General features: G+C 33.9%; 4 protein-coding genes across 7 annotated transcripts; 2 read left to right on the top strand and 2 right to left on the bottom strand.

The window, feature by feature from the left end:
• Positions 1 to 502: 502 nt before the first annotated feature.
• Positions 503 to 3230, bottom strand: LOC130805484 (polyubiquitin-like). 2 transcript variants are annotated; one of them, XM_057670259.1, is made up of 2 exons: positions 3079 to 3230; positions 503 to 2365 (listed from the first exon to the last, which is right to left on the bottom strand). In XM_057670259.1, the coding sequence occupies exon 2, from the start codon at positions 2354 to 2356 to the stop codon at positions 755 to 757; it is 1602 nt and encodes a 533-aa protein (XP_057526242.1). In that variant the 5' UTR covers positions 2357 to 2365; positions 3079 to 3230; the 3' UTR covers positions 503 to 754. The 2 variants fall into 2 exon arrangements, with proteins under 2 accessions (XP_057526242.1, XP_057526243.1); XM_057670260.1 differs by having other exon boundaries at positions 503 to 2400; positions 3079 to 3168.
• Positions 3231 to 3859: 629 nt separating this feature from the next.
• Positions 3860 to 11101, top strand: LOC130805798 (uncharacterized). The gene is made up of 6 exons (XM_057670583.1): positions 3860 to 3876; positions 4057 to 4108; positions 5173 to 5226; positions 6824 to 8104; positions 9246 to 9323; positions 9806 to 11101. Exons 1-6 carry the CDS (start codon positions 3860 to 3862, stop codon positions 10865 to 10867), a joined length of 2544 nt encoding a protein of 847 aa, XP_057526566.1. The 3' UTR covers positions 10868 to 11101.
• A 1173-nt stretch (positions 11102 to 12274) lies between these two features.
• LOC130805821 (uncharacterized) lies at positions 12275 to 16875 on the top strand. The gene is made up of 8 exons (XM_057670606.1): positions 12275 to 12685; positions 13153 to 13220; positions 14421 to 14487; positions 14592 to 14740; positions 14842 to 14912; positions 15495 to 15563; positions 15666 to 15766; positions 16400 to 16875. The coding sequence occupies exons 1-8, from the start codon at positions 12413 to 12415 to the stop codon at positions 16697 to 16699; spliced, it is 1098 nt and encodes a 365-aa protein (XP_057526589.1). The 5' UTR covers positions 12275 to 12412; the 3' UTR covers positions 16700 to 16875.
• Positions 16876 to 17891: 1016 nt separating this feature from the next.
• On the bottom strand, positions 17892 to 23620 carry LOC130805822 (uncharacterized). 3 transcript variants are annotated; one of them, XM_057670607.1, is made up of 5 exons: positions 23315 to 23620; positions 22067 to 22201; positions 19661 to 19747; positions 18270 to 18462; positions 17892 to 18096 (listed from the first exon to the last, which is right to left on the bottom strand). In XM_057670607.1, exons 1-4 carry the CDS (start codon positions 23441 to 23443, stop codon positions 18301 to 18303), a joined length of 513 nt encoding a protein of 170 aa, XP_057526590.1. In that variant the 5' UTR covers positions 23444 to 23620; the 3' UTR covers positions 17892 to 18096; positions 18270 to 18300. The 3 variants fall into 3 exon arrangements, with proteins under 3 accessions (XP_057526590.1, XP_057526592.1, XP_057526591.1); XM_057670609.1 differs by having other exon boundaries at positions 17892 to 18093; XM_057670608.1 differs by having other exon boundaries at positions 17892 to 18078.
• Positions 23621 to 23850: the final 230 nt, after the last annotated feature.

The raw sequence follows: 23850 nt of genomic DNA, 5'->3' as shown, positions 1-23850 counted from the left end.
TTTAACTAGTTTACAATTTTATATTTCCTCTGATTTTTAACACTAGCTATACTTCTGTTTTTTACGCTATCTAATACACAATTTATTAGAAATTTTTAATATGATAAAATACTCTAAAAAAGATAATATTATGAAAATATACATTAAGACGAATCAAATAAGATCACACTTGACTATTTTACATTATACATGGAGAAATATATCCAAATAAAATCAGTTGACTACAAAAGCTGTAGCAACTATTAAAATCTAAAGGTACATTATAAAACATATAATGTACAACTTTATTAGAAATTAATAATTCAAAAATCAAAAGTACATTGTTGTATCAAACCAGGCCTTAGTTATTGTTTTTTCGTTTGAACCTTTTTACTCCAAGTTAATATAAAAACAAAAATTTCCACAAGTTCTTATTTAAACTTGAACCATGTAATGTGCACATTGCCAAACTTGCCGTTGTCGAACTCAGGCTCAATAATTAAAAGAAATTGAATGGAAAAAATTAAGTAAAGCAAATGATATTCAGTGTTAAACTTAATTTTTTGTTTGGCATTAATATGATTTCATTGTTTTCTAATCAAAACAATAAAATGGTTTAATTGCCATCAACACATCATCAAATAACAAACCAAGTTTAGTAGTTTGCATGATTAATTGTCAATGTGTCATCAACACATTATCAAACAGCAAAAACAGAAAACATAAGGTTCTATATCATAATCCAAATTCCAAAAACATGAACAAATTCCCAGGCTTAAAATCCACCACGAAGACGAAGGACAAGATGAAGAGTAGACTCCTTCTGAATGTTGTAATCAGCAAGTGTCCTTCCATCTTCAAGCTGTTTCCCAGCAAAGATAAGTCTCTGTTGATCTGGTGGAATACCCTCCTTGTCCTGAATCTTAGTTTTCACATTATCTATGGTGTCTGAGCTCTCAACCTCCAATGTGATTGTTTTCCCTGTTAAGGTCTTCACGAAAATCTGCATCCCACCCCTTAGACGAAGAACAAGATGAAGAGTAGACTCCTTCTGAATGTTGTAATCAGCAAGAGTACGACCGTCTTCGAGTTGTTTTCCGGCAAAGATAAGTCTCTGCTGATCTGGGGGAATACCCTCCTTATCCTGGATCTTAGTTTTCACATTATCAATGGTGTCTGAGCTCTCAACTTCCAATGTGATTGTCTTCCCTGTTAAGGTCTTCACAAAAATCTGCATCCCACCCCTTAGACGAAGAACAAGATGAAGGGTAGACTCCTTCTGAATGTTGTAATCAGCAAGAGTACGACCATCTTCGAGTTGTTTTCCGGCAAAGATGAGTCTTTGTTGGTCAGGGGGAATGCCTTCTTTGTCCTGAATCTTAGTTTTTACATTATCAATGGTGTCTGAGCTCTCAACCTCCAAAGTGATTGTCTTCCCTGTCAAGGTCTTAACGAAAATCTGCATCCCACCCCTTAAACGAAGAACAAGATGAAGGGTAGACTCTTTCTGAATGTTGTAATCAGCCAGAGTACGACCGTCTTCGAGTTGTTTTCCAGCAAAGATGAGTCTTTGTTGGTCAGGGGGGATGCCTTCTTTGTCTTGAATTTTGGTCTTGACATTGTCTATGGTGTCTGAGCTTTCGACCTCGAGGGTGATTGTTTTGCCTGTCAAGGTCTTGACAAAGATCTGCATTCCTCCTCTGAGACGAAGGACTAGGTGGAGAGTTGATTCCTTCTGGATATTGTAATCGGCAAGGGTACGGCCGTCCTCAAGTTGTTTCCCAGCGAAAATAAGTCTTTGTTGGTCTGGTGGAATGCCTTCTTTATCTTGAATTTTGGTCTTGACATTGTCGATTGTGTCTGAGCTTTCGACCTCAAGGGTAATGGTTTTGCCTGTTAATGTCTTGACAAAGATCTGCATTCCTCCTCTGAGACGAAGCACAAGGTGGAGAGTTGATTCCTTTTGAATGTTGTAATCGGCAAGGGTACGGCCGTCCTCAAGCTGTTTCCCAGCGAAGATAAGTCTTTGTTGGTCTGGTGGAATGCCTTCTTTATCTTGAATTTTGGTCTTGACATTGTCGATGGTGTCTGAGCTTTCGACCTCGAGGGTAATTGTTTTGCCTGTTAAGGTCTTGACAAAGATTTGCATTCCACCTCTGAGACGGAGTACAAGGTGAAGTGTTGATTCTTTCTGGATATTGTAGTCGGCAAGGGTGCGGCCATCCTCTAGCTGTTTCCCAGCGAAGATCAAACGCTGTTGGTCTGGGGGAATCCCTTCCTTGTCTTGGATCTTAGACTTGACGTTATCAATGGTGTCGGAACTCTCGACCTCGAGAGTTATGGTTTTGCCGGTGAGTGTCTTGACGAAGATTTGCATTTTATATATCTAAAACAACAATCACAGAGTACAGATCAGGATCCCTGGCATAGATTAATCACAAAAAAACAATAATCAATGATCTAAACACTCCATGCCCATAACCTAGATCGAAGATACTTGAATTTTCATCATAAATCAGAAAATTAAATTAAAATCCCTAATCACCGATTCATCAAAATATTCAATAATCAATCAATTACTCTACAAACCCATAACTAAAACGAAAATATTCAAAGAAATATTTCAATGAAAAACAAATTTGTACAGAACGTGGACGCCAACAAAAAAACTAAAGTTCTACAAGGACATACATAATTTGGATATGGATGAATTTTGATCAATTTAATGAGATATAAACTTTGACAGATTGATCTCCTACTGAATAAATCATCAAACATAGGAGAATCGATTACTCCACCAACATAACCTAAATGAAAATTACAAATAACAATTTCTACTGCACATGGAAACAGAATCCACAACAAAGAATATCTATGAACAAATTATCATTCCAATATGAATTTTTTTGATAGATATATTAAAAACTCAATCGATTTCTTCAGATAGCGAATAACTTAATTAGAAGACAATCAAAAATCAAACAATACAATCAATTTTATATGAAACGATATAAAACAACAAAATCACGAAAAATTCAATAAATTGGACAAGAAATTGATGATGAAAACGCAGAATTAGTAAAGGAGTGAATGGATTACCTTAAGGAAATAGATTGGATTGAAGAACGCGATGAAGATTCTTAATGATGAATTTGTGTTGGACGTGAACGATAGGAAGGGATGGGGCTTCTATTTATAAGGATTTGTTGACGTATCGAGTGATGAAAAGAATGTTCTGGAATTTTGTAGTCCACACAAATCTTCTCGTGGGCCAACCTTCATTTCTTTGGTCATACATTGGGGCTGTTAGATGAGCTTTCCAGAAAATTTCAAATAAAAGAAAACTAATATTTTATATAGTTTTACAAATTTATTTATATTCTAAATATATCTAAATATCTATAATTGTATTTAGTTAAAATCATAAAAAAATTATTATTTGTAAATTTTCATTGACACAAAGTAAATAACATTTCACTTAATTAGGATTTAGGTTATATATTGAGAACAAAATATAAATTAAGAGTGATTAATAAATAACGCTAAAAATAAATAAAACATTTGATCAGAATATGATGGAACTTTCCCCTGAAAATACTCTAGTGGATAAAAAAATATATGGATGAAATATATAACAATAACAACAACAATCACAATATTATAGGAGTATTATTTCAATGTTATTAAGTGTAGTAAACTGTAAACTAGTATATAGATGTTTGTGCAAGGTAATTTGTATTGATTTGGTGTTTCATATAACTTACAACTTACAATTTAAAGTATTATAAGTATTTATTTTTAATTTTATTTTATTCACTAAAAATCACCAAAGTATTCATCAATATAATTTTAGAAGCATTTACAATTAATTAATAATTAGATGTTGAAGTTCTTAATGTAAATACTTTGAGTAGGTATCGACTATCGAGTGGTAAATATTTAATTGGGATAACCAATAAATTTTATTGTGTATATTACAAACATCTTTATGCTACTAATTTCAACAGATATTTCATCGTTGTATTTCTTTTATTTCTCCTTTCAGTATTATTTTTAATTTTAAAATCTTTTACTTAGAACATTGGGCAGGTCTTGGAATATTGGTGATCTTGTTATGCATGTTATGAAGGTAAACATAATATCCATAGAGGATGTATTGTATCATTTATAAATAATTATATAAACTAATAATTTATAGTTAAAATTTAGCAAAAGCTATTTATCGTCCAAACTTCTATTTGTATTCGTAGGTGTCTATTTTATATTTCAGGTAACAAATTAATATGTTAGTATAGTATTTTAATATATTGTCACGTGTAATAAAAAATATTATTTAGATATTTTTTTATATTTATTAAATCAATTAATTATATAGATTATAAATAGTATGGATTTAATCACCATTCATATAATCATACAAACACATAACCGTTTGTTTAAGAAAATTTTATAAATATTCATTAACCTCCACATATTCTTATCTAGAAATAAAAAATTAATGTAATAAAATTTTTAAATATTTAACCACTCGTATAATTTTTGATTTTGCCATGGTCACTAAAAAAATTGCATCACCGAGTATGCGTCAGGTGTAAGTCCATTATACTATACGTGCCTAGAATTGAACAAAGGTTAGTCATAAACTATAAATTAAATTAAACTAAATGAAATTGTAGTTTTAGTGTTCGGTTTGGTATACAATTAAATTACCTGATTTGATTTTTTAAAATACATTTTCGGTCGGGTCTCGATTTATTAATTTTTAGATTAAATCAGACCGTAAAACCGTATTTTCAAAAATCGTAGTTTTTATATAGTATTTTTAAATAGGTTGCTACTTAGATTAGATAATTCAAGATTTAGTTTTTTGCAACAATATTAACTCGAATTATGTTGATGCAAGTAACTAATCATGAATTATTATATTTGACTATTATAAATGCAAAATATTTACATAAATGAATTTATTAATTTAGAAAGAGTTTAAAACCAAAAAATCATATATGAGACTAAACTAGACTGTGGTACGTATAAAATGATTTTTATTTCTAAAATTTTAATTTGATCTGATTTTAGTATTAAAATTAGACCAAATTAAAATTAAATCGTGTGTACCCAGAACGCGCCTACTTTCTCCTACTAGCAATTTGTGATTTATAAATGCATATTCTTAAGTTTTATAATTTGTTTTAGGGTTTTCTTCAGTCGCTCCACATTAGCAGTCCGCAAGAAGCAGCTGCTGTTCAGGTAAAATTCTTTCTCTTTTTGTATTCTCTTATCAAGATTCAGTCATGGCTACTCATATTAATCTCTTGTTAATTGTGTAATGGGTATTTTCTAGTTTACAAATCCATATATACTTGTAGAAATTTTCTGAGTGTAATTTGTATTTAGAAATTTCATATGGGTTTTCTTGTTAATTGTTTAATGGGTATTTTCTACTTTACAAAACCATATATACTTTTAGAAATTTTCTGGGTGTAATTTGTATTTATGAAGTTCATATGGGTTTTCTTGTTAATTGTTAAATGGGTATTTTGTACTTTACAAAACAATATATCCTTCAAAACCCGTACATCCTCATACACCCGTAGCCGCCAACCACTGACCACTTTCATCCTTCACCGACGTTCGCAGCCGCGCTCCAGCCACCAAACCCCGTAGATGCTTTTTTTTCTTTTTCTTACTTTCCATTAAAGATTTCAATTTGTGCAGTTGTTATAGATTTTGCTAAAATTGAATGTTAGTTGTTCAACATTGTTTGTTCATCAAATTTAATCAATTAGTTAAATTTAGGGTTTTGTTAATCAATTTAGGTTTTTATTTTACTTGGTGGTAAATTTATAAATTTAGGGTTTTATTTTTTATTTCTTGGAATTTATAAGTTTTAATTGATTAGCAATTGAATTCTACAATTGATTTTTAGGGTTTATACATTTTGAATTGGTGGATTAGTTACTTATTTCCACAATGATTGTGTATTTCATTTTGTCAGTTGTGTGTTTCATCTTTGTTCATCATTTTGCCTTTATTTTTTCTAATCGTTAATGGAGGAATGCTTCAATGTGTTGTGATATTAGACTTGTAGTGAATAATTTTAGTGAAAAGTGGTTCTTAATACTTAATTAAGGAATGCTCTAATGGAGGAATGCTGTAATTTTTTTTAATGAAGGAATGCTTTGCTAATGATGGTACTTAATTGTGGGGATATTAGTGAATAATTTTAGTGGGGTTTTCTTTATATTTTCTTATGGTACTTAATGCACACTTGCTAGCTTAGTACTGATAGCTGATTAGGTATGTCTAAAATGGTGAAAATGGCTAATGTGTTAGATGGAGTTTTTTTGGACAACAGAAGATTTGTTCTTAGGATTTTTTTGCCTCCGGTCAAAAACATAAATTCTTTGTTTACAAAAATAAAGTTGCAAACGAGTCTTTAGCCGACCTGATTTGTTTTCTTACTTTTGATTATTCTTGTTTTCTATCCGTTTGTTGAGTATGCTTGTTTTCGGTTGTAAATTATTTGTTTCCATAATTTTGAATTAGCTTGTTTTCTTAAATTTTTTTCAAATGAATTTGTTAAAAGTTCTTTCAATTTCTTAGTTTGAAAAGTGATTTGTTTCAAAATTTGTCAAATGATAGACATTATGTGTAATTTTCAAAATATGAAAACTTGGCGTGGATACAATGATAAATATAACTTGTATCTTTATTTAAATTGTTGACAACACTTGATTTTTTTCTGGATCCACCATAGCTTTAATTGGTAGGGTTTATCTTAGGTTTTAGTGTATGCTTGAATTTTTAATGTTCTTAAGGACTAATTCTTTTTGTGTTGTTGGAGATGGTAGGGTTTATCCAAGAACCTATTCCACACGAGGAAGAATCTGGGCCTAAGCAAGAAAAATTTAAAATCTCAAAATATCCTGAGACTTTCAGGCTTGATTTTGAGGAGTTTTCACTTAGTTCGATCGATTCATTTCTGAATCTTGATTTCGCTCCCATCAACGAATGGATTAACGACGTGCAAGCCCCTGAGGATGTAGAGTTGAGCAAATCTGAGATTAGAAGTATGGATAACTTAATTGGTAATAGTTTGGACAATCTTGTTCAAGATATGAATCAATCAGAAAAGTCTGTGTCGATAAAGGTTGAATGTATTGGATCTGCGGAGCATATAGATTGTAGTATGGATAAATCAGACGGATATGTCATGGAGGATTTTGTAAAGAAAACTGAGTTGGGTAGTTCTGAAATTGCTGAAATTAATTATGATTGTCACCTGGGCGAGACAAAGATTTCACTTGGAGACAATGAATGGATAAACGATGTGAAAGCCCCTGAGGATGTACAGTTGAGCAAATCGGAGATTGGAAGTGGGATGGATGTCTTAGTTGGTAATAGTTTGGACAATCTTATTCAAGTTATGAATCAATCAGAACAGTCTGTGTCGGTGAAGGTTGAATGCATTGGCACTGCGGAGCATATGGATTGTAGTATGGATAAATCAGATGGATTGAGAGAATGTGGCACGGATGGTTTTGTAACGAAAGCTGAGTTGGGTAGTTCCGAAACTGCTGAAATTAATTCTGATGGTCACCATAGTGAGACCAAGATTTCACCTGGAGATGGAAGTGTTGGATTGTTGGATGAAAAAGATTGTTGTGAAGTTGAGAATTTGAATTGCTCGATTGAAGAGGAATTGCAGAAGGTTACTTTGGGGGGCGACGGGCACAAGTTAGCAGTTATTGACATTGACATAAAGAAAGAGATTACTCCTGTTCTCAGTGAGGAGACTGCCAGTGATTCTAAATCCGATAATGAGTGTGAATCGGCATCATCATCGTCTGCGACATCGTCGTCATCATCGTCGTCATCATCATCATCATCGTCTTCTAGTAGTGAAAGTGATGATGACGATGAGAAGGAGGTGAAAGATATGGAAGAACGTCAAGTAATGGACTCTGATGTAGATAATATGATTGCTTGGTCTGAAAACGACGATGAGGAAGATAACGATAACAAATATGAGGAGAGCGGCGAAGAATTCTCATTTGAAGATGATGTTGCCGATGGAGATAGCTATATGATGAAAGGAGCCATCAAGTCAAAGAACGAGACCACGGTAATAAATTTCACTTTTGTTACAAATATGTTGCATTTGTTACCTCGATGAGTTTTTTTTTTATCTCTACTATTGTATGTTTTGCCAATGGTTCTAGTAAAGGATGGTTGCTTAGCCCCAGTTTGGTGATTATTGCATAGCTTGTGGATATAGTGATCCTAATATCATACTTTTGAATGTGCTATAATTTTTTTTCTCTGATTTTTCTTTTTGTTGAGGGTGAAAGACATCGACAATACCAATCATTAATTATCAAAGGAATGAGAATATGTGGATGGAGTATGGACTGTTTTTACTTTTTAAATGGTGCAATATCATCTAGCTTGAACATGGTTTCATTGTCAATTTAGCGGCTTAAATTCAATTGAAGACATAATAACATGAATGCAATTTCCTATTAAAGGGATAGGGCCGCATGGCTAAACTATGCGAATGCCATAATGAGGGTGTTTGGCAATATCTGATAGTTGATTGGACTGGTTGATTCATTTGTTTGACCTCCTGATAAGAGCAACGTGTTTAAAAATAAAAAGTAGCTTATTTAGATAACACTAACATTATATGGTTTGACCACCTAACCATCTATTTATACAAAATAGTTAAAATTGCCCAATAAGCTATTTTACCAAGCAACTCCAATGTTAACATGGAATTATTACGTAGTGCTTCTTCCTTTGCGGTTCTTTGAGCCATCAAGCTTTGGAATTGAGCCATAAACCTGCATAGTTCAATAGTTTGTGACATTGTATGGCTTTAAAATTTCTTGATGCTTGATATATCGCTTATTGCGATTGCTTAATAAGTGGCTAACAGTTCGAGGGCTTTGAATGCACTTTTTTTACTTGGTTAATTTTAGCTACTACTTTCACGGTAGAGATTCATGTGTAGTACACCTTGGAAATTTGACAATACAAAGGCATGACATAGGTTTTTGACAAATGAGTTTGAATTTCAATAGGAATTAAGAATACTATTTCTTGCTGTTTTTATGTATATAATATATATTGATTTGCTCTGGTCTTAGTAAAATTGGTCAATTGATTTGCTCTGGTCTTAGTAAAATTGGTCAATTGATTTGCTCTTCCCTCCTTTCTGTTTTAGCTCGTTACAGATTCTATTCTCAAAATTTTTCTAATGCCAGGTGCTTCCTAGAGTGGATGAAGTAAATGTCACTCTCCTACCACACCAAGAAATATTTCCGGTGGGAGTTATCTCATCTGTAAGTTTCTATCAACCTATCAAATGTAACTTTGGTTTGTCAGTTTCATGCTTTTGGTTTCCTTTTTGTTCATGGGTTAGTGTTCAACGGGTTGGGTCAGGTCAAAGCTCGTTTAAATCCAACCCACTTTGACCTGTTTTTAAAAAGTTCATATGATAGTCTTTTATTTCACTTGAAGGCCGGTTGGGTCAACCCACCTATGTATATTCATATAAAAATATAAAAAAATGTTTTTTTCCGCGACCAATTCCTATAACTATCTGACCTGGCTCGGCCCGACATCTACAACAAGACCTGTTAATGGCCCGACCCCCTAATGACCTGTTGAAATGTGATCCGACTCATGACCCGTTGGGTCGAGTCGTCTCGTTAAACACCTCTAATCATGATGGCAGATTAAGGCACTGTAGCACTACCATTTACTTGATTGTGTTTCCCTTTAGGTGGATTTGTGAATTCTGATTATGTTTATCATTTATTAGGTTTTAGGAAATCAAGTCATTGTTGAAGGGTCAGAGAAGCATACTCCTCTTGATGAGAGTTCAATATTATGGATAACCGAGACTAGGTTGCCACTAGGTCGAGTGGATGAAATATTTGGGCCTGTTGAAAACCCGTACTATATTGTGAGATATAATTCAGAAAGTGACATTCCTTCTGATATCCAAGGTGGCACTTTGATAGGGTTTGTTCCGGAGTTTGTGAAATATGTACTCCAGTCCGAAGCTCGCAAGAAAGGATACGATGCTTCAGGTCCGAATGATGAAGAGGTGACGGACGAGCTTGAATTCTCCGATGACGAGAAGGAGGCCGCATTCAAGAGAATGTTACAGATGTCCAAGCGAGGTAACAGTAATCAAGACCAGGGGCCTTCCTCGAACAAGAGAAAGAACAACAGAAACAAGAATAAAACATGGACAAAAGATCAACCTTGTACCTCTAATTCTCCAACTAAACAACCAACACAAACTAGTCAAATGCAGCCGCATGGTGGTCCCTGTGCACCATCATCTAGTGAGGCCAACCGATTTGGCGCCACTTCAATTGGGTCAGATCTCTTTGGAAGACCTGCTGTGCTGTCTGTAGCTCAGGGTTATCAGCCGGGTCCGCCCCCAATGGGCCCGTTTTTCCCCCGAGGCCCTTCTCCATTTCCTCAGCAACTCCAGCAAGCCGGGTTTCTGGTGAACGGGATATTACAACAGCAGAATATGGCTATGCCAGGTGGCTTTCAAATCAACAGTATGCCCCCTGCACAATGGCAGCAACAGTTTCACTTTCCACAGATACCATTGACAAACCCTGGGCTGTTTCAGCAGCCGTACATTGGTTTACAAGGTCCAAGTTCTCAGTTTCCGATCACTCCCGCTATACCGTCCAATTCATTCCAAGCGCCTAGTTTCCAAGGGAATGAAACGGTTCCTCCTCAGTTCAATCAAGGTTTCTCGTCTGGTGGAGGGAGAGATGGCAGAGGCCGAGGAAGGACGCCATTTCACCGTAGAGGTGGTCGTTTTGGCGGTGGAAGAGGCCGTCATCAGGCCAACTGATTGAGTTTGTTATGTTGGCTCTTAAAATCCACTATCAATGTAACTTTGCCCAATTTTGAGGTTGAAAGTAGTTATCAGGGCACAAACTGTATTGTTTCATTTAATTGAGTTGATTTTCTTATGTATGCACATTATCAGTTTAGTCAACCATTCCTTTTGTCAATTAGATGTTTACTAATTTTAAACGAAATCACACATAAACATTCATGGAGATGTTTGGTAAATTTGAGTATTAGTTGTTGACTGTTTATTAAAGAAAAAGTAGGTCAACAATTCAAAAGCCAACCAAAAAAGTTAGCTGGAGTAGCTTTTTCATTTCAGCTTAAAAGCTGGATTTTCAGCTGCTTTAAAAGCTATTTATCAAACACTATTTTTGATTGTTTTACCAACTAATAAGTCAAAAGCCAAATAAAAAACTAAGCTAAAAGCTAAGAACCAAAAACCCCTATATCTTTAGCACCATTGTAAGCCATATAGCCAATGAATACTCAAACGTTTGCCACCCCCTTTGGTTAGTTGTATATGATCTTCTCACCTGGGCTCTAAACCTTACATGCATGTTAAGAATCACTTAACTAGAACTATTTTTCCCGAGACACACCTTAATATATGGATTATATACTCTAATATTAAAAGTTATTGATAAATAAGCTTTTTATTGAGAAACAATTTGTCACAAGATTAGTTCTTTTCTCCTTATTTTAAATAATTTGATTATTAATGTTTTAATCAATATAAACTCTAATTAACATATTCTTAGTACTTCTATAAAAACTCAAAATTATCCTTAAAAACTAGAATTTTCTTTTAAGTTTAAAATCTTAATATGCTCAGAGAATCGAATCTTACTATTAGATCATCTAGCCATCCTCCACTTTTAGGAAAAAGAGAAATTTACCTAATTTTTTTTAAATATATCCATATATGTAGAGTAATTCTTACATGCCGTTGTTCATAGTGAAACAAATTAAAATAACTATTTTATACGGCTAAAATAAATGTACTAATATCTAAAGTATTAACATAATATTAAATTAACATTTTAAATATTTTGTAGCTAATAACAATTTTACAAAACAGGACTATTTAAAGAACAAAATTAGAATAATTTAATATCAAAGAGGAATCTATCTAATTTTCCAAAATATATCCATATACGTAGAGTAATTCTTACATGCCATTGTTCATAGTGAAACAAATTAAAATGACTGTTTTATATAGCTAAAAATAATTGTATTAATATTAAAATATAACATAATATTAAAATTTACATTTTAAATATTATGTAGTAACAACACTTTTACAACTAAAGTACAAAATTAGGAAAATTTAATATCAAAATTATTGTATTCAAAAAAAAATTCAAAATTAATAATTTTAGAATTTTGGAGAAGTCGAATTTAGAGTAAAAGTTGGATTACGGCAGACATTGGTCAACCAAAGTGTGCTTACGCCATTCTCAAGTCTCAACAATTCCCTATAAGAAATCTTGCTTGATTAAATGTTCAACAGTTGGGTTATCTTTTTACCATCAATCTCCAACAAATGAGGATGTTTCAACCCCTCTTCGTATCAGTACTTGTTGTTTTTCTGACGCTTCTAGTTGCACTTGTTAACTCGCACAATGAATCGGGCGAGTGGAGCTGTGAGTCCTCTGACTCGGGCACTCAACTCGTGGCTCAGTTTCGACCCGGTGTTGTTACTCTTGATGGGCATCCTGATGATTGGAAAGACATTGGTGGGTTTGACTTCTCTCTTCTTCCTGCTCTTGACCCACATGAAGATGATGCTTATAAGGGTGGAAAAATGACTGTTAAGGTATTATTGATTTCAAAATTTCAAATCTGTTTCTGGGTTTTTTAATTTTAGCTTTGTTGATTTATGAATTGTGGGTTGTTCTTGTTTTTGTATATTTGTTTGCAGTTTTTGATTTTTGAATTGTTTTTATTGCCAAATATTTAGTACTAATGCTGATTTGAGTGATAAAGCTTCCATCTTTGATGGTTTATTGAATTGTCTTTATTGGGTTTGTTTTATGAATGTGATTATTGCATTGTTTTTGACAATGGTATATGATTTGAGGTTTGCTAATGAGGGAGATATACCGGGTACGATGATGATGATATGATCTAAGCTTTGATGCATTGATATGTGCATTGTGGTTTGTTGAGTCTATTTTTTTTGGACTTAAATCTGTTATCATGTGGAATTTTTATTTTAATTTTTCTTTTGATCTGGTTTGCTCTATGTTTTGACTGATCTGGTGATTCTTAAATTTTTTGCAGGCATTACATGATGGTAAAGATGTGTTCTTTTTATTGCAAGTTGATGGAGAATATGCTTACTCCAAAGGGTAAATTTTAATTTATTTGTTTTATCTATCATTTATAGAACATGGGTTCTTGCTAGAGTAAATTAGCATGTACATATAGCAATCTAGGTCTACATTTATGCAATACTTGATTGAAATGTTAATTGGAGATGTTAATGGACAGGAAAGTTGGCATATTAGTGTTTGTTGCTGAAATAAATGTGTGCATTTGTACACATGTGCAATACTTGATAGAAATGTTGATTGGAGATTCTTGTGGTCAGGAAAGTTGATATACTTCCGTTCTTTTTTACCTGCACCAAAATTAAGTTTTGCACTATTCATCATTTGAAGTATTTTGCATATTGCGGCTATCATATGAGGAAAAAATATAGTCATGTGGGATCTTGTTTTATTCATCTTATTGCATATTTTCATAATATCAAATTTTTATAATTTTCAATTATTCATAACTTTAGATATAAACAATTCGACAATCGTATTGGAATGTGCAAAAAATGTTTGAGCGCAAGTAAATAAGAACAGAGGAAGTATGTTGTAATTTTGCTTTCAACTTAAGATTAATTGCTTGAGGAGCTTGTTCGGTATACTATGGACTTGATTATGCTGCTTTAATTTTCTAGCAGAGGCATAGTTTTGGCTGTTTCATGCACTCATGAAATTTGTAATGCCATTCAATTTCTAGATGCAGTTTTGGCATCATAAGATGCCAGTCTTTGTGACTCGTTTAATGCACAATGCCATTGCCATGAAGTTGTCGATGAACGGTTTAGGGGCATGCTCTGATTTAACTAAGCATTATAAAGAAATATTTTTATAAAGTTAGTGGAAAATATGTGGGGACCATAAGGAATATGAAAATGTTAAAATGAAGTTAATGGAAAATATGTAGGGACCATAAGTATGATAAAAATATTAAAATAAGGATGAACAAGGTTATTTTTGTCCAAAATTTGTGATATAAATAGAAAGATTTTTATGGGAACAAAAAATGAAATACCCAAAATGACAAATGAAAACTTTATTAACGAACGGAGAAAGTACCATTAGTCACTATAAAGCAAAGTGATGAATATTTTGTCTGATGGAACAAGTTTCATTGAAAAATTTGTACAGTAGATTAAGGTTTAATTATCACCGTATCCGGGTTCTATGCTCTTTTATGCTGCTAATAGTATCAGGTGGACGACATACGCTGACTTTTTCCTTACGCTAATGCAGCAATAATAACAAATGCCCTTCTGTTGCTCTCATGTTTCAGATTGGTGAGAATGCTACTTATCATAATGTGAGCATCTCTATTAACTTTTTTTTTTTTTTTTTTTCTTTTTGTCTTCCAATTTTTTAGTATGTAATATGATAATGACTACAAAATTTGCATTGTGTTTTTAGATGGGTGGTTGTAAGGCATCTCCGGATTCTTGCACCAATAAGACTTGCCGTGGATCAGAAGTTGACCTTGTGCATTTCTCAATCGGAACTTCTATTCCTGGACGTCTATATGGTGGAAACTTGGTAGATGTTGGAACAGGCGGTGATAGGTATTGTGTTTCATGTTTCCTTAGGTTCATTGTGAGTAGCTAAGCCGAGTAATGTGTTCCAGAATATATTGACCTATGTTTTTCTATTATTTCTTGGTTAGGTTCGGTCATTTGGTTGATGTGTATGCCTGGAACCCACATTGTCGGTTTCTCGATGGACTAGGACCTTCAGGTTTGTCTTTAGTTCCTTGTGATAAGCACCTACTCCAGGTTTTATCATCATTCAAATATGAAATTGTGTTCCTCCCATCTCTATCTTAGGAAATTCGTGCCTTCGTGGAATGGTGCGCAAAGCTATAGAGTTTTTTGTGTTGATAACTAAACTGAAAATCAAGGGGTGAATTTGTGTTTGTTCAGCCCGTCTTTTATGAGACCGCTTCACAGTGAGACGACTTCAAAACAAGAAGCCCATAAGCTAAAAGTTTCTATTATTGGGCTATTTAATCCAAGTGTGAGGCATGTCTCACGGTGAGACCGTTTCATAAAAGAATTTGTGTTTGTTTGGGGGGGAGACTGAACCCTTATACCAGTTTAAAGTGAGTCGAACACTCGCATATGCATGTTGTTGAACCAACTTGACTGCCACTCTTCTATGTTATATGTTACTAATAAGAGTGTTAATCAGATAACCCGGGCCATAGCCTAGGCAACTGCTTTTCTGTTTGTCCTGTCACGTCCTTTTTGCTTCTGCTGTTCTGTTTCGCTTTTTGAGCGTTTGTCGAATATAAAGTTTATTGTTTCCGTTTTCCTTCAGGGACCAACAATACGGCTCAGAATGATTGGAAGGGAGCTTGGTGGCACAGCAGCCTCAATACTCACTCAGGTTTTTGGTTCTTTCTTTCATTCAATTATCGTTCGTAAACTATAAACCTCTTTCGATGATGTGTAAACTGTAGTGTCTTAATGCTTGTACTCGCATCGACAGGTTTTGTGGACGAAGATAGCCCGTATGCATCAAACGGTCAGAAAGGCACCTATTATTTTGAATTTTCGAGACCATTAAGGACTATGGATCGATTTCAACAGGTAATTTGATCTTATATTTACCATTGATTAGCTAGGCTAGAAGTCTAGAACTTTCCACATGATCGTAAATTTACAGATGCTGTTTCTTTTTATTTCGAGAGTTTAGCTAGGCTAGATATGTACCCTAATTTTAAACCACATGTTACGTAATGAGGTGTCGCAGAGTGGTAAGTTCAAAATTCGTCTTAAAGCAACCTTTTACGGAATGACCTTAATTCTTATTCCATGTGTAGAACTCACTTTTTAGTATAAAACTCCCTCGGCCCCTTAGAAGTTTTCCCTATTGTAACAAAAATTTTGAAAGAGTTTTGGTTAAATAAGGCTCCGTTAAGGGCGTACCTTATTGCATCTTTCGATGAGATGACCTTAAAATAAGGAGTCTATATGCTAATAATTATATTAGTTGGGCTATTTAGCCCATGTATGAAGAGTGTCTTACGGAGAGACCGTCTCTCACAAGAAGTTTATCTTTAGCATCTTTGTAGAATATGATGCTCTACTTCACCCATTGTCTTTCAAGTTCAACATCAAGGTCCTTGTAATCTTTATAAGCTATGTTATGTAAATAGGCAACACATCAAGCAAAATGTCCCGTCTTTAGTCGGCCTTGAATTTCTCCTCTTTTGATGACAGGATGCTCAATTCAAGATTGGTGAAACGAGCAAATTCTCTGCTGCATTTTGGTACCCAGTGGACGGTAACCCATGGCATGGATCTGGCCATTATACAGTCAGCTGTGATTGGCTACCATTGGATATAATCTCGGGAAGATCTGCACTTGCTGTAACCAAGGTCACAGCACGAAGCTCTTGGGATGTTGCTGTCGCGTTCTCTCTATTACTCTCTGTGGTTGCGTTTTGTTTGTCTGTTTTGTTGGGATATCGTGTCTCGATGCGTCAAGGAGTGTCGTTTACTCGCATGGATGGTCTCTAGATTCATCGCAATTTGTATGTTGTATCATATCATTTTTTACCTTCCCAAATTTTGTAGGTTTCACTTGGTTCACATTCTTTGTTGTTATTCAAATGTTCTAAATTTGTCGTAACTTACAAGAGTAAACTCATACTCCAATATCACTATATTGTGCAATAGAAGGTTCTTTTTTTTGACATCATTCTTTTCGGATGCGATTTGTCTCTTACAAGAAGCCATTTTATTGCAACTCATTAACCATCATTCTTCCTATTCTAATCAAATGTACCATTTGATTTTACGCACTTGCCGATACACTATTTGAATTCTAAATATCTCTAATTTTTCTTTTTAATAATAATTTGCGAATTACAATCTTAAAGTTTAGCACTTTTGCAAATTACAATCTCAATGTTTATTTTTTGCGAATTACCGCCACCAAAGTATTAAAGTTTACAGGTTCAAATCGATTTCAAGCCAAGTTTTAGGGTTAAGTCAATTTTAACTTGTCTTCTTACAATCCATCATAACCAAAAATTTATGTATATCCTTAGTTTGACACAAAATAAGTTCTAAACCTCACATTATGTAACAAACAAATACAACATTTCTTGATTGTCAACCAAGATATTCCTTTAAAATGTCCGTAAAAAACAAGCATGAAAATTTGAAGTAAATAAATAAAATAATATAAAAAAATCTCAAAATAAGCAATGGGGAAATTTATTTCCTAAAATAAGTATTGTTTGCACTTACTAATAGTGGCCCATTAATAAGCTGAGTCAAAGAAAGTTAGCTCAGCAATCGACTACTCTCACTAACGGCCGATTGTTGAGTTGACTTTCTTTGACTCAGCTTATTAATGGGCTGATGGGCTGCTATTAATAAGAGCGGCCCATTAATAAACTGAGTTCAAAGAAAGTCAGCTCAACAATAACCGCTCTTACTAACAGCGGCCGATTGCTGAGCTGACTTCCATTGACTCAACTTAGTAATGGGCCGCTGTTAATAAGTACGAATAAATACTAGAGCTCAGCATTAGGCTAAAAATGCTTATTTTGAAAAATAAGTTTCTCCATTGCTTATTTTGAGATTTTTTAATGTTATTTTACTTATTTACTTCAAATTTTCAACAACCATAGAAGTACACTTCTATGTGATTTCACCAGTACAACATGACAAGCGTTTAGCGTACAACTTGACAAGAACAATATTGGTAACAAAATGCCATCATGTTCATGGACATGAATTATGAACTGCTGTTTATGACTGTTTACAAACACACACCTTTTCAAAGTGTGAATAAGTATGCAGGAACAACGTATTATTTACGATCAAAAGTTCTCATGTCTTTCTATGGGGAATCGAGCTGTATAGAGCGTAGATTGGAAAAGTACTTCCTGCATCGGTCAAATCTTCTGTCAGGAAAGGATCAAGATCAGAATCAAGTAGCACAATGAAGGGAAGAAGCAAAACAAGCAAGAAAACAAGAAATATAGGTTATTTTACATTGTTTCAGATTCATGAATATGACGTAATTACAACCAAAAAAATATAGTATAAGAACAGAAATGACAAACTAATTTCTTACCATGAATTTGTTAAAATGAATTTCTGCATGGTCAATCGGGTTGTTTTTGTTCCTGTGCTTTAGGTGGCGATTTGTGGACGTTGAAAATACTACTACTTTTAAATTGTTTTTTGATCAATTGTTCTACTTCTTCCACCCTTCTTTTAAGAGCCTCGACTTCTCCAGCCAATTCTTCATCTCGCTGTTTTATTGCCTAAAGAAGCAGAATTTGAATTTGTAAATGTACTGAAAAAAAGTAGATTGCGAAAGAGAAAGAGGAAGACATTATACAGTAAGCTTGTAAGTTTTCTCATCTAATTGTCAACATGCACATGATTTTCGTAGTTGGAAAGCATGCGTTTTCGTAGTTTTCTCATCAGGTAATTGTCATATTGAAGAGTGTGACAATCATGTGGTGGGAAGCTATGATAAATTATCCTGTGAGTTGCTTTAAGCTTCCTATATCCTTATGTAAAGAAGTGGAGAGTTTTATTAGCAATTTCCGGTGGAGAAATTCTACTTCTAATAGAGGCATCTATTGAAAGTCTTGGTCCTTTATGTGGAGGCCTAAGGTGGCTTAGGTTTGTACAACTGGCCTTTAACATTGCACTGCTTGATAAGCGGGTACAGAGCCTTCATAATCATCCTGATGCACAGTTCATTTTTGGTTTGTGGAGAATTCAAATAGATGCAATGCTAATGTTAAGGACAATGTAGGAAAATTCTTAAGTAAGGGATCAGTGCTCCGATGTTCTAATTTTAAAACTGCGTAGATGTTACATAACAGGTTAATAGGCAAGCCACAAATAGTTTGTATACTCAAGAACGTCAGGAATGAAACAAGGAAAGAGTCCCTATCCTTCAAATGGTATGATAGTTCAGAAATCGGATCGAGTGATTGTAAGAAATGTCCAAGGTCTAGCAACAATAAAAGTCTATAACTGTACAAACCAGGAAATATAGTTATCAGTATTATGCCAGTTTACAAAAGGCAATCATTTCTCTAGTTTTCAATGGAGACACTCTTTTTAAGCCATCATTATAATCTTAACATCAAATATGACATTATAATCTTAAGCATCCGGAAAAGTAGATTACGAAGAACCATGGCCACTGGCTAAGATGAGTTAACTTATTCTAAAGCCCTTAAATTTGATAGTTTGTAGAAGTGCATTCAGCAGCTTCATTCTAAAGCCATTGCTATGTCCACAAGAATTTAAATAATCAAATATAATAGAAATAATTTACATTTTTTCTTCATCAGCATTAAAACTTGCAAGTAACATCATGAGCGAAATCGATGAGCTCAATACAAGCTTAATATCAACATGTCAAAGGCAACACTGTCATACTATAAACAGTGAAACACAGTAATTTTATACAAAACTGACTCTGCTAGTAACGAGATGTACCTGCAACTCTTGTGAACGTGCTTCTTCCTTCCGAGCTTCTGACTTGGCACTTCTTTGCACCTCAAAAATAACAAGAACTCCAGCAACCTACACATATTCACCTTTGTCAAATATTTGGCATCACTAATAAATTGATAATAGTCAGCAATAGCCACTCTCAAACGACGTGATATGTATTCAAAAAATATGCACTTGAAATCTAATCAAACTTGCTAAGAAAAATCTCGCCTTGACAATGAGATAGCTGAATAGGGTATACTCACCTGATCTCCACAAAGTCAACATAAAAAACTTGGAATTTTCGCAAGTATTCAAAATTTCAAACTCCGCAAATTAACATTAGTTTCACTCACTCCACCTCACTCGGAACTTCCTCAAATTGGTGCTTCATTTACACAAATTGAAAAGAAAACAACAAAACCTTGCCGACACAAGCTTTTTAAAGCTTAACAATTAGTTCTTCAACGGTTCAGCCATCATCAATACGTGTACAATAACCCCTTTTTATAATTATTGAGAGCCTAAAACTTGTCTATGTTGTACGTTAACTAGACATATTAAGGATTAGGAAAGAAATAAAAGTAATAGGTTTCTAACATCCTAAAACCAAATAAGTCTGACTCCTAGATAGTAACTTAAGCATCAATTGGCACAAAGATTGAACAAAACGCAGTAAGAAAAATGATCCTTGCCACTCTAATGACTCAATCCTAAAAGGAGCTAGGATAGTTTGTTTTGCTTCCAAAATTGTCGTTTAATGTCTTCACCAATCCCAACCAAAACTTTATCCTTCCTCATGTAAACTTTTACCTTGCATTGCTACCTTTGCATGTAAGATAATGAATTTGAACCATGTTCCAACATGATGCACTCTTATTAAACCCACTGAAATTCATCACACTCTATATAAGTGCAAATCACAAACAAAGCTATAAGATATTGCTTATGCGGCTAATGGGATGGCTGTCTCAAATTAAAATTAAATACAAATATGATCTCAAATGGGTGTAGAGGCAATCAGGCGACCCGCGTATACATAGCACGTTGAAACAACTTCACGATAGAATACAGGAGTACAGGACAATATCTAACGAATTTGTACAAAGTTCTGAAATATATAAGCACACACAAAGTGTAAATAACAGTATTTTAACAGATGGTAAACTATCTTCAAGGAAAGAAATATCATGTTAATAAGGATAATTATATGTGGTTGCATATATATATGCCTTTTATTTTCTCTAATCGTGTTCTGAGGCCTGAGCTATATGTATAGAGAACAGCAAGCAAAAGAAGAGACGGTCACAACATATATATGAAACTCTTGCAACCATCTATATGATGCACAATATTGATGTATAGTTCAGAGTCCAAGTCATAGACCATTAGAGTAAGTAGACACCCTCTTGCTGTCTATAAACCTCACCTTTAATGGAATGCATTAAACATGAAAACCCAAAAACAGTACATGAGCCATAATACATTAGTAGAAGAAATGAAATAGCAATTCAGGTTCCAATCCACACCATGAAAAAGAAGAAACAATCCACACCCTATTGTGTTGGTGTTGTACTTTTTAATTCCTCGGCCATTATTTTTTTTGGATGAAGTTTATATTGTCTGGACTTATAATGGATGTAAGTCATAAATAAGTTCTATAAAACTAACATTTTTGTTACTACTCCTATACAATTTCAAGCCCATCTACCAGGCCCTTCCAAGACTAAGACGGCATCTTTGATATACTTCACAAATCATAGGGAAGCTAAATTGGCCTCAATCATCACCTTAAAGGAACACTTATCCTACAGAGTGATACCCCAAAACATGGTTTTCAGAAAATTAAGCTATATACACTATTATGCAACATATGGAGGAAGATCTATCCACGCAGGCGATTTTCAAGGCAGGTGGTAACATCTCTATTCCATAGCCTCATTGCGATTAGGAAGGGTCTATAAGACATGAAGTGCATAGCACTGGATGATTGTTAATCTAGAACAGAAGGACATGATCCTGCCGAAAATACTCAATTGCAAAGATGAATCAAAGCTCATAAAAACATCTACAGCTATGATAAAATAAATTCCACAAATAAAAAAGAGCTGAAGAATCTCCAAGGACGAGCTCTGAGCCTGTGATACAATAGCACCACAAATATAGTTGTGCTTTTTATCGGTACTCTAACAATAACAAGCTAGGAAGACATTTGAAAGAAAATAAAGGACCAAAGAAAGAAATCACAACAAAAAGACAACATGACTCTATGAGTCACCCTATCATTCCAGAAACCTTTGTAAAGAGCCACACTATGCACAATCATTTGCATAAACCAAATTAGAAGTAAAAACACAAACTGCTTTCCATAAATTTAAGAAACTGTAAATAGTTCTTCGTCAAAAGTACCGTGAACACAAAGGCTTCTCCAATGAGATCAGCAGCAGCTTGTACAGCTTTTTCCTCATTTAAAGGGCGAATCTCAACATCAGTTCGGTGACCATAAATGCGCCGTTGTATCTGTGTTGTCAATCGATGATTAACCTGTTTCATCCAAACATATTTGTTATCACCAGAAATCAGACATGCTCACATACAAAAAAAAAAAGAATACAGAACGCACATGTTAAAAATTTTAGAGTAGATCACAATATTTACAAAGTCCACCATAACATATCTACGTTATACCGAACCCTCCACAGTCCTCAAAAGGAAAGAAAACACGTTAAGAGACTAACTATACTTGATAGAGATAGTTGCAATTTAGTTCATTTAAGCAATTCTTATCTATTTTGAAGCAGCAAGCAGTCATTACACTGAGATGAAGGATCCAATGAATACACACTCTATGTTGCAATGATAATTTGTACTTCCAATCCTTTTGATGTTCGCTTTGTTGGGCGCCTATTTATTGCATTGGAGTCATATGGCAATGAAAGTAATGGTGAACAGTTACATGGCACTGCGACCTATCCAACATCATGCAGAAATAACAAAACCTTCAAACAGAAGCATAATCTTAAACCCGGCTGCTTCTACCAAACATGACAAGCATGAATACTAAGCAGACTGGCAAATTGAAAAGGTCAAATGGAGCTTTGATCCAGAAGACAAGTGTCAATACTCAATACAGTCCATCTATACGAAATGATTACATATACTCAGAATTTTCTATTCTTATTCAAGTTATCCAGTTAATGGCATTTAGGGTATTAGAAAATTGATTGAAGTTGTACAATCTTTCAGCACTAATATAATTCCAATTGAAGATAGCAGAAATATACGATCATCGCGAAACCAAGAAATCAAAGCAAAAAACTCTTTTGTCCAGTAGCATTTAGAATTAACAGAAAAACAAAAGCAGAATCAGTAACCCCTAATAACCATTTTACACAATTAACAATGAAAAGATTTATCTAAGTAACCGATCACCATCATTGATCATTTCATTCTCCCAAACAAAAACTATCATAAAGAATTAACAAAAAAAAAAACTAAAAATAACAAATTACATAATTTTACCTGTTGAATATAAATTAAAAAAATTTGCGGCGAATAGAGCATCAATACGACATTAGCAAAACAAACAAGCGCCAAAGAAAACGAAGGATAATCAAAATATAGAAATTTCAAAAAAAGATATAAATAAAGAAAAACCTGAGCAAAATTGATGATTCGTTGACGGAATCTAGGGTGCAAACTGGCCTCTTTCTTGAGACGATTAGCAATAGGTTTGCAAGCAGTTTTCAAAGCTAAAGTACCAAGTTTAAAAAGAGGAAACACCATTGTAGAAGAATGAGAAGAGAATGCTTGTAGAAGAAGAAGGAAATTTACGCCATGTTTGAATAATCAAGCAAGGATTTGCTGCACTATAGCTGGAGATGGCAAGAGTCGAAGAGGGAATCAAAAGTGAGGTCTTGGAAAAGGAGTAGCCACTCGTAATTGGTGGGCTAATTCAAGGAAGTGGCCGACCATTGGCAAGTTATATGCCAGTCTCAACATGGGAAGGACCAAAAAATTTAATTTTATTTTTTTAATTTATTATTTTAAAATTATAAGTAATTATTCTAATAGACTAAATATACATAAATCATAGATATAATTTCACTATATTACTGTCAATTTTAGAATTTGATAAAACAAATATAACCAATAAAATGAAATAAATAAAGTATTATCTGTGCTTCTATTTT

This window comes from Amaranthus tricolor, chromosome 2 (assembly GCF_026212465.1).
Source record: "Amaranthus tricolor cultivar Red isolate AtriRed21 chromosome 2, ASM2621246v1, whole genome shotgun sequence".
NCBI lineage: Eukaryota > Viridiplantae > Streptophyta > Magnoliopsida > Caryophyllales > Amaranthaceae > Amaranthus > Amaranthus tricolor.
Note: the sequence above shows the minus strand (reverse complement) of the source record. Positions and strands in the feature narration are given on the sequence as shown.